This window comes from Plectropomus leopardus, chromosome 18 (assembly GCF_008729295.1).
Source record: "Plectropomus leopardus isolate mb chromosome 18, YSFRI_Pleo_2.0, whole genome shotgun sequence".
NCBI classification, from domain to species: Eukaryota; Metazoa; Chordata; class Actinopteri; order Perciformes; family Serranidae; genus Plectropomus; species Plectropomus leopardus.
This window is the reverse complement of record NC_056480.1, coordinates 20,123,253-20,138,658: the sequence shown is the minus strand read 5'-3', so window position 1 is coordinate 20,138,658 and position 15,406 is coordinate 20,123,253. Positions and strand designations below refer to the sequence as shown.

At 38.5% G+C, this 15,406-nt stretch overlaps 3 protein-coding genes across 3 annotated transcripts; 1 reads left to right on the top strand and 2 right to left on the bottom strand.

Annotated features, from left to right (window-relative positions):
• The first annotated feature begins 2,780 nt into the window (after positions 1-2,780).
• Positions 2,781-6,712, top strand: si:ch211-57n23.1. Its single transcript, XM_042507036.1, has 3 exons — positions 2,781-2,970; positions 3,953-4,507; positions 6,200-6,712. Exons 2-3 carry the CDS (start codon positions 3,960-3,962, stop codon positions 6,339-6,341), a joined length of 690 nt encoding a protein of 229 aa, XP_042362970.1. The 5' UTR covers positions 2,781-2,970; positions 3,953-3,959; the 3' UTR covers positions 6,342-6,712.
• A 34-nt stretch (positions 6,713-6,746) lies between these two features.
• Positions 6,747-10,772, bottom strand: chrac1 (chromatin accessibility complex subunit 1). The gene is made up of 3 exons (XM_042507035.1): positions 10,563-10,772; positions 10,242-10,368; positions 6,747-8,138 (listed from the first exon to the last, which is right to left on the bottom strand). Exons 1-3 carry the CDS (start codon positions 10,719-10,721, stop codon positions 8,059-8,061), a joined length of 366 nt encoding a protein of 121 aa, XP_042362969.1. The 5' UTR covers positions 10,722-10,772; the 3' UTR covers positions 6,747-8,058.
• A 1,536-nt stretch (positions 10,773-12,308) lies between these two features.
• Positions 12,309-14,977, bottom strand: gatad1 (GATA zinc finger domain containing 1). The gene is made up of 5 exons (XM_042506805.1): positions 14,509-14,977; positions 13,361-13,483; positions 13,205-13,264; positions 12,797-12,980; positions 12,309-12,714 (listed from the first exon to the last, which is right to left on the bottom strand). Exons 1-5 carry the CDS (start codon positions 14,686-14,688, stop codon positions 12,524-12,526), a joined length of 738 nt encoding a protein of 245 aa, XP_042362739.1. The 5' UTR covers positions 14,689-14,977; the 3' UTR covers positions 12,309-12,523.
• Positions 14,978-15,406: the final 429 nt, after the last annotated feature.

The following is a 15,406-nucleotide window of genomic DNA, read 5'->3' as shown; positions in this document are numbered from 1 at the left end:
TGGGAGGAGCTCCGCGGTGGTCCCCGCCCCTCTCTGACAGGACATGGGGAGCGCTTTTACACTGTGTTTGTGAAGCCAGATACTGCACACATATAAGACACAGTGATGGAATTTTGTGTGAAAAGTATGTCCAGAAATGCAATCGCATGTATTTAAGCTTGTGAACACATGCACAGGATTATTTGGATTTGAGTCCATATTTCTAAAAATAACTAAATGTCCTGCCTGGACTCACAACAAGCAGATACAATTTCAGTGTTTTTATGATGGATAAAGAACCGATTCCCAGTGTTCACCACTAGAGGGAACTGTAGGATTACTTAGTTCTGTGCGGTCCATCAGTATTTATACCATAATCGCTTGTTGTGGTAGTGTTGTTGTTGTTATCAACTTTTTTATTATTTAAGATGACGAACAAACAACACCACTGGCAGCAAGTAAATCCACATAACAATGGGTCTTAGGGAATCTACTGGGGAAGAAAATAAAGAGATTATAAGGGGGAAAAAAGGTGAGACACAGGAGAAATATATAAATAAAAAGTTGATTGTTTGAGCAACAAAACAAAGGCCAAATGTGGCCCACGAGTGGGTGCTGAGTGGCCTGATAATTATTTTCTAATTAACAATGAAAAAACAGGATTATATATATATACATATATATATACAACAAGTTAATTTCCCACAAGTGGGATAAATAAATGTGTCTAAGTCTAAGTCTAATATATATATATATATATATATATATATATATATATATATATATATATATATATATTATATATATATATATATTGCATGTCAGAAAGGATGATAAAAGGCCTGGGTGAATTTACAAAAAACAAAATTAAACTGAGGTTGACAGAGGTTCAGGCGAAGCCCTGAATTTCCTCAGATCTTCTCAAAACACCTGTGTACACTGACCTCTGAAGGGCTGCTGCGACTGGATTTGCCTCCTGGCAAAGATGAGAGAGTCGAAAGGATGAAAAAAGGGGATTCATTTATTCTATATACTGATCAATATTATTAATGTTTGTTTATTAACTGGCCCCTGGTCTTGTGTCATTTTCTAAAAGTGGCCCAAGGGCAAAGACAGTTGTGCGTCCGCAATATAAAGCATAAATCCTGAGATAAAAGGCAAAGATTGACGGCTAAAATATGATTTTTGTTGCAGAAATACTTTTTGTCAGCTTTACTGTTTCTTTTATCTTCACAACCCTTCAGCTTTATCTTGCAATCCTGGGATTTTAGCTGTAGTAAACTGGATTTCAAATGAAGCAATGCCTGTGGGGCTAAAGCACAAACATTTGGCCTAAACAACATATTGTCAGCTCAGATACAAAGCTGGTACTGAATATAGTTTATACAATACATTTCTCGAGGCTACCATGACACAGCCTGATCTAGTACGGAGAGATTCAGAAAGCTCCTTTTTCTGTTTTACTCATTCTTTGATATACACTTATGTACATTTTGCATGTTTTACAGTCCTGGCTTAAGGATCCCTCCTTCTTCCCAATTTAAAGTGTCATGTGTTGCACAGATTGTAAAGCCCTCTGTGGCAAATGTTTTATTTGTGGATATAAATAAAACAGACTTTTTACTGGCATATTGCCAAAGGAGTTACACATAATTCACATATTACATAGATAATAATGAGTTCAGTGTAGGTTTATGGCTCTTTGTATGTGCTGAATGTTTGTTATGGCCATATCAGATTGTGCCTGTTTTCTTTGTTCTGGTGTGTTTGATGTGTTGCCGTCGGCATATCCTGATTGGTTGAGCAGTGAACTGTAATTGTGTAGGAATCTGAAAATGGGCACTTTATTTTTACTCAATGAGTCATTTCCTTCATTTCACATGCAATACAACAACTGTAACTGTGACTGTTTTTATGGCTCTTCCACCTGATTTATTGCTCTACTGAGCTGAAAACATGGATTCCTCCTCTCTGAATGTCAACCTTAATGTGTACTTTTTGTTCTCCAAATGCTTTGAAAATCATTAGCAGGACCTGAAGACAACATCTGGCTGCCACCACCAGCTGCAGACCAGAGCCCAAGCATGGACAGGACTCGTCTGATGGAGCATTTTACACACCCACTTTTCTTTAGAGATACAGAGATATTGTTTTACAGTGTGCTGAGATTAACAGTACATCTTTTAAGATTGAGTGTGTGCTTCATGTTCATGTTCCTCCTCAAACATTACAACACCCTTGATAGTTTGTGCCAAAATACGTCTCCCATTCCTCGTTGCTTATGTCAGGGTGTAAGCCTCATTCCCTGGCCATTCAAGAGACTCACTAAATAAACACAGATGGTGTGAATTAATCTCTGGGACAAAACAAGTTTGGGAACATTTTTAATTTGTTATCTTTGCAGCAGGATAACAAAGTGTTCATGGGTATATCTGAACAAACATTATAAATGCACAAGTATTGTCACATGATTTTTAGATGTTTAAGGTTTATTTAGTTTAAAATTAAAGCCCGGCTGGTGCTGTTTAGGGCATTGTAAAATGGCTCATAAATTCCAGGAGCATCACACCTACTGCATTCACAGACTCACTGGCTTCAAGTCTTTACAGGGACAAAGCTGCAAATTAATACTTTTTTTTAAAAAAGTGCAATCCAGCTTTGACATTTTTTTAAAGCAGGAAAACTTATAGAAAACCTCTGCAACGGAGCTTCTTTCCTGCATGCCTGTCTGGTGTTTTTGCACTTGCAAATCGGGATCATTCCCAGGCAGACTGCAAGTGTTTGACGCTCTTTGTGTTGACTTTCCCTAATTTACTCCACAGACTCTGAGGGGAAAAGTCTTACTCCTGACTCTGCTGTTACTGTGCCAGTAAATAGTGATTCACATGTAACAGGCTGCAAGTCAACGACTCATTTTTTCCGACGACTTCAGGCACCAGAGGAGCGTCGCAGCTCTCACAGCTCCGTCGCTGGGGTTCGTTTCTTTGCAAGGTAAGACACAATACACACTCAAGACAAGAGTTACACTGATGTGAGGAAATAAGGGGAAATATTTGTATGAATTTAGGCTTTTGCAGCGGTCAGGAGTTGCGTATTGGCTGCTGTGCGCCGTCACTCTTTAAAGTTTTCTACCATCAAGCTAACAAAGTGAGAGTAAAATATCCGGAAATCATATAAGAAATAAAAAACTAATTTATACACGCAGCCTCTCAGAGATGTGCCAATTACTGGACCGAAAAAACATTGTTAATGGATAACTGTGTGGCAGTAGTGTAGCTGTAAGTAACCTTTTTATTGTTTTTATTCAACGTATGATAATTTACACTTTTATTTTGAAGGTGAAATGACATTTTGCCCGGATTGACACAGTTTGACTTTAACGTCAGTTCTTTATAAACAGAGGTGTAGATTTTCTGAGGGGAAGCTGGGGACCACTACCCCCCCATCACCAGCAAAAAAACCTTGAAAGCAGCAAAGGACTTTTATTTGAACAAAATTAAAGACATATACTCCATAAATTGATGCAAAAAATGCAAAAATTGGTGCATAAAATAAATCTAGAATGCAGGAATTTAAGCGTTTCTTCAAATGGAACCGATACCCTTGGTTTTTAATTTCATAAATAATAAATGGACACGCCCCACAAAATATCAATTCCCTCTTTACGTGCCGCATTTAGTCTGTCCAGAAATTGCATGGGACTGTGCAAATAATTTTATGTTGTCCATATGAGTCACTAAAAATGTCTTTTTTCTTTTTTTTGAGAAAGGACCGATTGTGTGAAGAAGAAAAAAAACAATAGCTTTGTCACAGGAAAAGACCACTGTGGAAAATATTTGTAGCGGATAAGGTCTGTCATGATGCCAAGGAATGGACTTTCCAGCCATTACTGCTCTGTGTGTGTGTGTGTGTGTGTGTGTGTGTGTATTGCTCCACACATCTGATCATGCCTCATATGTTATATTTCAGCCAGTTTGGAGATGCTCCAGGGGGCGGTGAGCAGGGCCGTGCTCTGCCTGTCCTGCTCCCTCCTGCTGGTGGTCCACCTCCCAGCAGAGGGTGCAGGGGCAGCGGAGCCTCTTCCTTCTTTTCCTGCTAAACAGGAGTCTGTGGAACCAGACTTTGAGGATTGGGAATGGGGCTCTGGATCATCTCTTCTGCACCTGCTTAACAGTTTCCCTGCTGACAGCCCCTTCGTAACAGAGACCCCAGGAAAACCAGTCAACTGCACCCAGCGTTTCTGGTTGCCACCGTCCTCTGCAATCTGCTGGGAAAACATAGCCGGCCCCAAGGAGTTTGCCAAATCCCGTCTGCTTGCTCTCCAGAACAGGGCTGCCCTGCAGGCTGTGTCCACCACCAGCGGGGTAGAGGAGGGAGGGATGTCCTATGAGCATCAAGCCAGAGAGGAGGTCCAGGGGATCCACTCAGACCACCAGAGTGTGGTAGAAACTATGCAGACCATGGAGGACGTATTTGTCTCTCTGCAGGAGAAGAGGAGAGAGGGAAAGGAGCAGGGGGTCCTCACAAGGTGAGAAACTGAAGTCCAGGGACCAGTTAACGGATCAAAGGTCCACTGTGTAGGAATTGGGCCGATATATTGGCAGAAATGTAGCATAAAATACATGACTATGTTTTCATTAGTGTATCAAGACCTGAAAATAAGAGATGTTGTGTTTTCGTGACCTTAGAATGAAGCATACAGAAAGGATCCTCTTCCACAGAGTCTGCCATGTGGTTATATAGTAGTTTTGTTTAGTAAACTTATTTGTGTTTTAATTTAAGTTGATTTTTGTTTGTTTGTTTTTTTAATTAAAGTATGTAAAAAAAATAATACAATCCAAAGTATTGTTAGCAAAGATAAATTGGACAAAATGTATAAAAAAATAAATTTTAAAAAATTACAGTACAAAACATTGATAATAGGCTGTTTTCCATGAATCCTTTAAAACACTATGCGGCACCCGTCCAAAGGAGCGAGGCGAGCTAGTTAACAGCTAAGTACTACTGAAACATATTGGCCAGTTAGCTGTATTATTATTTCGACTGTACGGACATTCTTGTGAGGCACGATTGATTGTTTTGTAACTTTTCAAGCAAGAGACATTAAAAAACTTCCACCTCTGAAACACACAATGTATAAATATATTAATCTGCCAATTATTATTAGTTTTATTGTATGCAATATAAAAGATGATGGTTATATATAGCAATTAGGTCGCCCTATGCATTACTATATTGGGACAGTTTAATATCCAACTCACTTTTATACAATAAGAGTCCCTACTCCGTCTTTCTTTCAGCTGAGGGGTCCTAGGCCTGCAATAGACCTTTAAATAAAGAGCTTGATAAAGCTGTGAGGAGGGGATTGAGACATTTCATTTAATTAAAAAAATAAACTGGGGGGCACTGACCGAAGAAGTGGGGATAAAACCCCTTGATTTCTTATTTAATGATGGTGGTTTGGCTTTCTGTCGTCGCGTATTAGAACCATAGTTTCCAGAGATCAGTCACAAAGCACAGCTACAAGCCCCACTGTGCAGAGACAAATTAATTAAATTTCTGGTAAACCCTGATCCAAAGCCAGCTGTGGGATTATTTCTAAATCATTGTTAGTGAGGCAGCCAGGAGGCCTGGATCGGTGTTACTTGTTTGGCCTAAACATAACGCGGCTTGAATGCCAAAGACGACAGAGTGGAAATCCAGACAAGCAGCTGAGTCATTTTAAGTGTTTTCCAACAGTCAGCTGTTGGGACATCTGGCTGAGACGAGGCTCTGGCACCAAAACGCCTGTAGAGAATTAATGCAATTCAGTGCTTTCTTTCTCTCTATTAGATGTGAGAAGGGAGAACATACATGTTATTTGGACCACTGAAAATTTGAGTCAGTGTTGTAAAAAATATCAATCTATCAATTCATATCGATCCTGCATATTTGAAACTGTTTCGATACGGCATTTTCATTCTGCTCCTTCTGTACTACCAAGCATAAAAACAAAAGTCTTCATCATGTTATAAATAAATTAATAAATACATTTTATGACCTCTGGCAGTTTTTCTACGTGGTATTGAAAAATGGTATAGCAATATTTTTCACAGTATTGTGTCAAAGTTAGAGATTACACTATTGAGACAATATCGATATGAGTGGGATAAAATTGTATGTAAAATCATGTGTAAATATGTCAGAAAGACATTAAATTGTCATTTGTTGTCTCTTTCAGCATGAAGGAGCATCTCGCCAACACGAGGAACGCCATAGAGGGAAGAGAGCACATGGCAAACATCCTGGAGAATAAGTTTTCTACTTTAGAAAATACTCTGCTCAACATGCAGTTTCGACTCAACAAACTCATCCAACAGTGACAATAACCGGTGGTCTTATTTGAGCTGTATTTATATATTCATGTGTTGTACAACAATGTAGCAAATGCATGCATGCTCAGGATTATGGTAGTCTGTAGTACGGAAACAGAGCACATCTTGTGTCATCAAAGTGCCTTAAAGTAACGAGTAAACTGAAATCAGCAGCGATCATTAAACCTCACATTGTCAGGGAGCTTAGCTGTTAAATCATGTTTTATATTTCCAGTTTGCAGACATGTTCTACATGGAGATTTCACAGTCACGCTAACAGCCTCTAGTAAAAACCGCAAGACACTTTTGTAGCTTGGAACCAAATAATCTACTTGTTTAACACATCATTCAGCATTAATAAACTGCATCTATCTCTCCAAGGTTGTGGTGTAAAATACATGCGGCGCAACATAGTTATCAAACAGCACGAATCTTTATTTTAATATCAAATCTAAACAATTCAGTTGTAAATTTATGAGGAAAATGCATTGTATATGTAGGTGGTCAGCTGCTATATACACTTTAAATATTCACACCTACCAGGCTGAGTGTGAATTTTTTCATTTGGAAAGACACAGCATGTTCAGTTGCTTTGCATTTAAGCTGGAAAAAAAGAGGTATTTGTACTTCTGATTCAACAACTTTCAAGTATTTATGATAAACTACTTAAACATGACCAAAAATAACTATCACGTATAACTTAGAATCAGTAACATCACCATGTTTCACTTTGACATCAATGTTTGGCAGCATCTCTAAAATAAAATGTTCACCCAATCATATTTTACAGGCAATAACTCAGGAGCTGAGACATCTGTGCGGCAGCTGTGTGTTATGTTGGTCTTGGAGTAAGCACATACAGGCCTGCAAGCTGAAAGAAAAAAACTCCTCCTGATTGTTGTGCATGCAAAACCAGCACAAAATTCATAAGACATTGCTATTAGAATAGAACTGCAACAATTATTTTCATTATCGATGGATTGTTTAGTCTATAAAGTGTCAAAAAAAATGCGAGAAATGACAGAGCGCGAAGTGAGATCTTCAAATAGCTTCTTTTGTCCAACCAACAGTCCACAATCCAAAGACTACCGTAGATTAACTACATCATACATTAGTTACTCTCTCAAGAGACAAAGAAAAGCAGGACATTCTCACATTTTTGAAGCTAGAATCAGCAAGTGTTTGACATTTTTGCTTGAAAAAAGACTGAAACTATTAATTGATTAAAATATTGATCAAAATGGTTGGCAATTAATTTTCTTTTGATCGTCTTATCAACTGACTTATCATCGCAGCTCTATACTAGAAAACATTCAAAGATAGTCTAAGAATACAGGCTGAATGCAAAATTGTTCCTGAAAAACTAAAATGTTCAAAATCTTGAGGGTTGTTGCATTATGATTCGTATAAGGCTGCTTTGTTTTGGCCTTTTGTTGCAAATTAAGATTATATTTATTCATCTGAGACACGCTGTGCACATTTCATGTTCCTCTACGACTCTGTGTGTTCGTGTGTTTTGAGGTTATCACGTGATTTCACTACCTGACTTAACCTTCAGTTCCATGTCCTCTAACGTCTTCCCTGAAGCCTAAAGCTGGACTCTGTCAATGTATTTAACATCACTGAGAAAGTTTAGGGTGTCTCGTCTGCCAGTGCTCCCAATGAACGACAGGACGTTCACATTTCATAACATCTGTCCAGACGTGAAATTTACCCAGCGTCCTTTTTAAAAGTCAGCGTCGTCTTCTTGCATTTGCTCCAAAGATTGGAGGTAATCTCGAGCCAAGATCTTTTTCGGAAGGATATCTATGAAAAGAGAATATTACACTGTGTCAAACTCGTTGTTACAGTCACTTTTTATCCTTTTACTGCAGCTGTGCAGTACTGATCATGGCGAAGTGCTGTGAGTGGTTGTGGAAACAGATTTTGAAAGAAGATTTTGTCCCCAGAAGAAGGTGAGGTTACAACAAAAAACTGCTGCAGGCAAATAATTAAAATTGCAGCAACTTTTATTGCTAGTTATTGCTAGTAAAAAAGTGGTGCCAGTTTGCGTGGCAGTAAGTCTTTATCGAGAGCCAGAAGACACTGCCAACTTGTAGAAAAATACACTTGTTAGTTACTATTTAAACAACTTAATATTTTACTTTACACAACTTTGTTTCTTTATATATATTTGATTGTAGTGTGAGTTCCAAATGATTCTACAATGACAAATGCTGTTTACATTATTAAAGAAGAAAAATAAACAGCACATGAACAATGACGGGTCTATTACAGTGAAACAGGAATAGTTTAATTAAAAAGTACTGGTTGGCCTTGAAGAATAACCTTTTAGAGTTGGGACATAACAGGGTGTCTACAGGTAACAAACACTTAGGCTGAAAACTATTCAGGACCACTTCAAGATCATTTTTTACCAAATTTAGGTCTGTTTTTGGACAAATTGTGTTTTTCTTATTCAGTACACAGGTAACTATTATGTGGGTGTGTGCATAAGGAGGATTTACTATGTGGGAATATGATTGTGAGAGTGGGTTACCTTATTCTACATTTTGCCATCATTAAGTCCAAGTATAAAGTCAAAAGACAGTACTAGGATCAGTTGTGGGTTAACGAGATTTGTAACATCAGAAATGTGGACTTGGACGGATAAGAGTTTGACTAACTTTGACAAAAAGAATTAAAATAAATGAAATTAGAGGAAACATTTGTGGCAATTAAGACCCTACAAATTCACCAAAAACGCTGTGTATGGATGAAGAAACCAGACAAGAGCAGTAATGCCATGAAGCGGCCCTTTTCTGTGATGTGCAAGATTGCACACAGTGGCATAATTAACCAAAACATATTAAACAGATATACGCTTAGTTCAGATGGTACCCTGATCTAAAACCTGATGCAGTTTAGTACAAAAGTTCTGCAATGAATCCTACCATAATCAAGTTTTTTTCTTAAAAAGACTGAGTGGTGATGATTTACAGTTATTTTAAGAGGGAGAAGTTTGTGTTGCTGTTTACTCTATTTATATTATACTGAGAGGCATTTCTGATATTTGGGCAGTCCTCCACTGACTCCCATGAGAATCAGGTTGTCTGATTTAAGACTCCTTCTTATGAGGTATAATCACTGATCTAGAAATAAACACATCAGATAATTTGTGGAGATCTGATTGATCTGATTCTGAGTGTATACTATAACTAATGGTGTAATATAATAAAGTAGTAATACCTTATTACAGTAATTAAATAATATAACCAGTGGCACAGTAATTAAGTATTTTTTTAGAAGTATCTGTACTTTACTTGAATTTTTAATTTTCTGTAAACTTCACATTTACTCCACTGGATTTCCTAGATAAAATGTGAACTGGTGTACTGTGTACTTAATTACTATAAAATAGGGGAGGGGCTAAGGAGGGGCTGGACAGACAAACAAAGAAATGGGAGTTTAGAAAAAAATGATTTAAATGATTAAATCTTTTGGGTTGTGATGAAGAGCTTATTTTAACTCAAGTGTAATATACACTGGTGCATGTTATGTGTATGTATGTTGTCCAGCATTTCCTTGTACTTTTACTTTCCATCCCGAATGACATTTAATATAATAAAAAAAATACTTTTCATAATGAAGTGCAGTAAATATCAGATACTTTAGGACTTTTACTCAAGTAGTATTCTAATAGGTGACTTTAATTTCCACCAAAGTCATTTTCTAGTAAGATATCTGTACTTTTACTCAAGTATAGCAATAAAATACTTCATCCATCATTGACCATAATCATCCATAACTATATTAACTATAGAAGTTCCATGTTTACAGTAATATTTCAGTTGCAAAGCGTTGCTAGTGGTCATAGCTGCATGCTGCGGACAGTCCCTGCATGTGTGTCCGGCTGTGTCCGTGTCTCACCTGTCAGAAAGTGGAAAGTCTCGGTCTCCTCTGCGGTGTTAGCCAGGTCGCTGTATGACAGAGAGTTGCTCTCTTTGCCGGAGCCGTTGTTGAATGAAGCCAGAGCCAGGTGCTGGACAAACAGCTCCTTCAACAACACAGCACAAGTCAGCAGAGGAGAGAAACTCACAGAAAAAAAGAGCTCAAATGTTAAAACAGGGGCAGCTACACGCAGAGTTATCAGCGCAGCTAGCAGCGAGCTAACCCCAGTTAGCAGATGAATGAGCAGATAAAGCGGCGGAGCTCAGTGAAGCGACGCTTCAGCGTCAAACTGCAGCTTACTGTCGCCTTGGTGGTGAGAAACAGAGCGTCCTGGTTGATGCTGGAGACATCCGGGGAGCTCTTCATGATCAGCCTCACTCTGGAAATTGGGAGGGAGATGATTTTTTTGTTAGTTGACGTTTGGTCGTCTTTGTCGGGGGTGTTTTGAGACATCTTCATGAGGACACGGCGCCGGACTCACAAGGCGGAACTTCAAGTATTGTTTTGAACGGTGACGCATGTCTTCTTCTTCTTCACTTTAACGGTCATCAGCGGCCGTTGACGGGATCACCGCCACCTGCTGGTGAAAAGTACAGGACAGGACAGTTCGTGTTTTTAACCACTAAAAATGTTCAAATAAATAAATTTTTTTTTTTTTTTTTGTCACATTTTAATTTTTATCTTGACCTGACAAGCTAAATAAATACAAATCAGCTTTATTGGCATGAATGTTTGTTAGATTTTTTACTTTTATTATTTAGTCCAACAGTAATAGTTGAAACTGCAATTATTGTTGGAAGATTCCCTATTTATAATAAACACATGGTCAGAAACTAAACTTACTTTCCTGCACGTTATAAATAAGTTTCATTAATATAAATCCATCTTATCTAATGTTAAGAGCAAAAAAGCCTTCAAGTTATTGAATAAGTTATATAATTATCTAATTAATGGGCAGATAGGAGCCCCTGTCTGGGAGACTCTTCAGTGGGCCGTCCTCCACTGACTCCAACTGAAACAGGTTGTCTGATTTAAGACTCCCTCTTATGAGGTATAATCACTGATCTGATAATGAACACATCAAATAAGATAGACAGATCTTCTACAAAGCTGTGGTTCAGTGAGGGAGTGACCCGAGTGTGTGCGGCCATTTAAATCTCTCATCAACGGTGTGAGGAAGTTCAGTATTACTAATCTTAACACCTTTTGTTTGTCATATTGTGCTACAGGGGAGTTCACAGAATGAATGTTTAACTGACAAAACTGCCATATTTAAATCCATACCATAATAATCTGAACTGCTTTAATTGCAAACCAAGGATCCTCAGCAATGTTGCTGTAAATGTGGTCTTCAGTAATCCAAGCTATTAAGCCAACAGAAGAACATTTACTAAAATGTATTAGTTTTCTTTTAGGAATAGCGTAGATTTGGGGCTTTTGAGGAAACATTCGGGCCTGCCAGTAAAGTCAGCCAGGCAACCTTGGAACATGTATCCCTGCACGAGACTGATGGCGCTCTATTTCAGCTCACATGAATTGGGAATACTGTTTGTTAGTACTGTAGGGGTGTCCATGACAGTTTTTAATAAAATCTTAAGATAATATGTATGATCTCAAGAACACATTCAGGTGCAAAACATGTCTTGACCACATATTTTTTGTTTCCCAAATGGCCAACCTATAATCATTTCCCAGTCTTTGATTAACAGACACCAGTGTAGAGCATCATCGGCCAGCTCAGCTGTAAATGAGTCAAACATTAAGATGCTGAAACAGCAAACACACCATTTCTGCTTTGCACTGCAGCATCTCACATGCTCTGACATTTTTAACACTCATGAGAACTGCAATTCTTTACTTACCATCACCTTAACTTTGCAAACCTCTTACTGTTGCCTTAATTAAGCTATTACAGCTTTATTCACAAAAGGAAAAATATATTAAATACAAAGGAATAACGCTGTAATGTTGGTCTACTCCCCACACACCAACTCAATAAATGACAAAATACCATTTTATGAAAAAAATCACAGACAAAAGGAATGATGGAAAAGAGTTTTGTTTTTTTTTGTTTATACCTAAATACAAAAGTAATGTGTAAACAACGTGTTTGAAATGTGGTTACACATGGTTTCCTTTGTTTCAAGTCGCCTTCAATCTGCAGTAATGGCTACGGTTAACCATTTCTTGTTTTCATTATATTACAATAATGTACATATGTCTGTTTAGAAGCAACAGACTGAGTCCACATCACAGTTGTGTTAACTGCTGCCACTGACAGACTCTTTGACAGTGAGAGCTGGTGTGGGTCCTATGTGGGTCCAGATGTAGCCTTTCTCTGGTCGGATTGGGATGGTGGGGAACGGAGAGCTCCGCGATTTGAAGTATTCAGAGGGGGCGTGACACACAAACTCCAGATACTCCATCTTTCTGGGCAGATCCTCCTCCGGACCTGAAACAAAACAGACAGTTATTAACTTGTCACATAAATGGCCTTAAAATTGTAAAAAAAAAAGAAATTTCTCATTGCTCACCAACAATGTATGTGCCCGGATCAAACAGGTCCTTTGGGCTGGCCTGCGTGGGGATTAACCAGGTCAGTGCAGCACTCTTCTCACAGTACTGGTCCTGCACGAAGCCTCGGATCTGAGCATAGTACGACTTCCCGTCCTCCTCGTCTGTGACCTTGATCACATCTCCCGTCTGGTAGTATACACCCTGCAGATACAAACATGAACACTGATGAGGACAACGATCTGGCTGCTTCTCTCGTGTGTATCACAGGATGAAGGTTTAGTACAACAGTAATAGCTGAAGCTGCAATTTGGTGAAGAATTGCTGAAAAAAAATCAGATGTTTTCAAATGATGACGATACAATCACTCCTGATACTGAGCGAGAAACATGACATTACTTTTTACTTGCTGAGAATAAACGTCATACCTTATAAAATACTGATTCGGACGTGATGATTGTTGCAACAGATTCTGGCGCTTTGATTGGCTGAAGAAAGAGATCACACACAGGGGTCAAACACAAAATGTCATAGTGCTGCAGAATAACCGGAAAAATCAGGAAATTTGCTGATCTCTAACTTACATTTTTGAGTTTGAATATGTGTCTTCTCCCCTTTCCTTTTGTTGACACCTTCTTCTCAGAAGCCGGAGCTTTGTACTTGGTGCTTCTCAGCCGCGCAGACCTCCTGTGGATCTCCTGCTTAGACTAAGAGCATCACATACTACATTTAAGTAGTAGTTCAGCCTGATTTGTCCCACCCTCAAATAAACATATGTCCATCATAACGTCAGGGCGATGTCCCTCTAAGTGCTTGTTTTTTTTGACAACATCGTGCATAGAACAAAGACAGCCTTTTTACAGTGATAAAAATCAGAGAGGGGCAGCACATGTTCACATTCCTAATGCTGAAACAAGCTCATGTTTCACATTTCCTCTTAATTAATTCCTCTTAAAGTGTAAACAATTATCGAGATTCAGTGCAACGGTGAGTCCAAGGGGAAGGTTTTTGTAGAACTTGTAAACTGTGTTGTATAGTCTTGGTGTTGGTTTAATGGTTTCCTTTGTGGTGAGGGGCCAAATTAGGAGACAGTGGGATATATAATAATAGTAGTTAAATCTACTAATTATCAATCAACACTGGATTCAAAGGGGTACATGAGCTAATCTCTCTCACAAAGCCAAAAACAAGAGAATTAAGTCTCATATTTGTGATGTCACAGGGTAAAGTCTGGAGCTGCTCCATGCACAATGACTGGGAGACACATAGATTGTTTGTTTTTCGTATTATAACAAGATGAGCTTTATTCTGTTGTCGTGTTTTCAGTTTTGAGACACAAAATGTATCCATATATTCAGAAGATTCCTCTGGGTGCTCTCTGTGTCATCTCTCCTCATTCATTGTCTACAGAGCAGCTCCAGACTGACATCTGATTGGAGTTTTAGCACTCTATTTTTAGGATTTGTGAGTGTTGTTCATTTCTACTAATATATATGGGAATAATATGCATGAATTTTGAAAACGGGTAAAGTTCCCCTTTAAGTAAACATCCTCAAAGTCTCAAGACGCTGCTCTGGGATTTATCACTAACAAAGCCCGTTATAGTGCTATTCAAGCTTCAGATACACGGCTGTTAACACCTGTATGTAAACTCTACTTAACGAGGTTACCTTGAAAATACAACAGATACACAGAAACCATGCAAAAGACACATTTACACAGAATAACGAACCTGCTTTCCCCCGCCATTGCTGGGCTGAGTGTTGGAGGAGACGGAGGGTCCTGATGCTCCGCCGCTGCTGCTCTTTGCCGTGCAGTTGTTGCAGAGGATCTCTCCCTGGTTTCCTTTCTTCCACATCGAGGAGGAATTGGTCTTGCAGACAGCACAGCATGGTTTCAAACCCAGCGGCATCGTTAATGGTCAGAAAATGACGCCGGGGCATAAGTAAATAGTTAACAACGTCACAGTGCTCAACAATGAGAATATAGCTTCAGCTCCTGCTAACTGTGTATCAACAATAACACTGGAGTGACTCCTACAAATGACACTGAAAGAGAGGAAGATTTTTCCTTTCTGCGACGGATAGACCTCAGACGACCAGCTGTGACATGAAATGAATGACGATAATATAGACAGCATCGAGCTGCAAGCGGTATTGTTTATTTTTGCTGCCAAATCACCGCCATTGCTAACGCCAGTGTTTCTTCTTCTTCGCCTGTACGGATATCGGCTCTTCTTCTGTGGTTTCCGATGCCGCAGTCAAGCGCCACCACCGGACTGGAGGACAAGCTCAGAACGCAAAATATACATAAATATAAATAAATACACATAAAGTTGTGTTCACTGTTTGACACGAAACTGGAAAAAAGAGAATAGAAAATAAGTTGACAAAAGAAAAAAAACAGAAATGTAATGATGTGATTTTTATTTATTTATTTTTTAGATTTAGATCAGATTTTATTAATCTATTTCAAACATGATCAAGAAAATAGAGAAATTATATATATGCAAACAAACACACAGACATAAAAGGTAATATTTACAGACAATAAAAACAGCAAAAGAAATGGTTAACCACATGATGACTTGGTTTATACATTCGAAAAGAAGTGAGAAGTACACATTTATT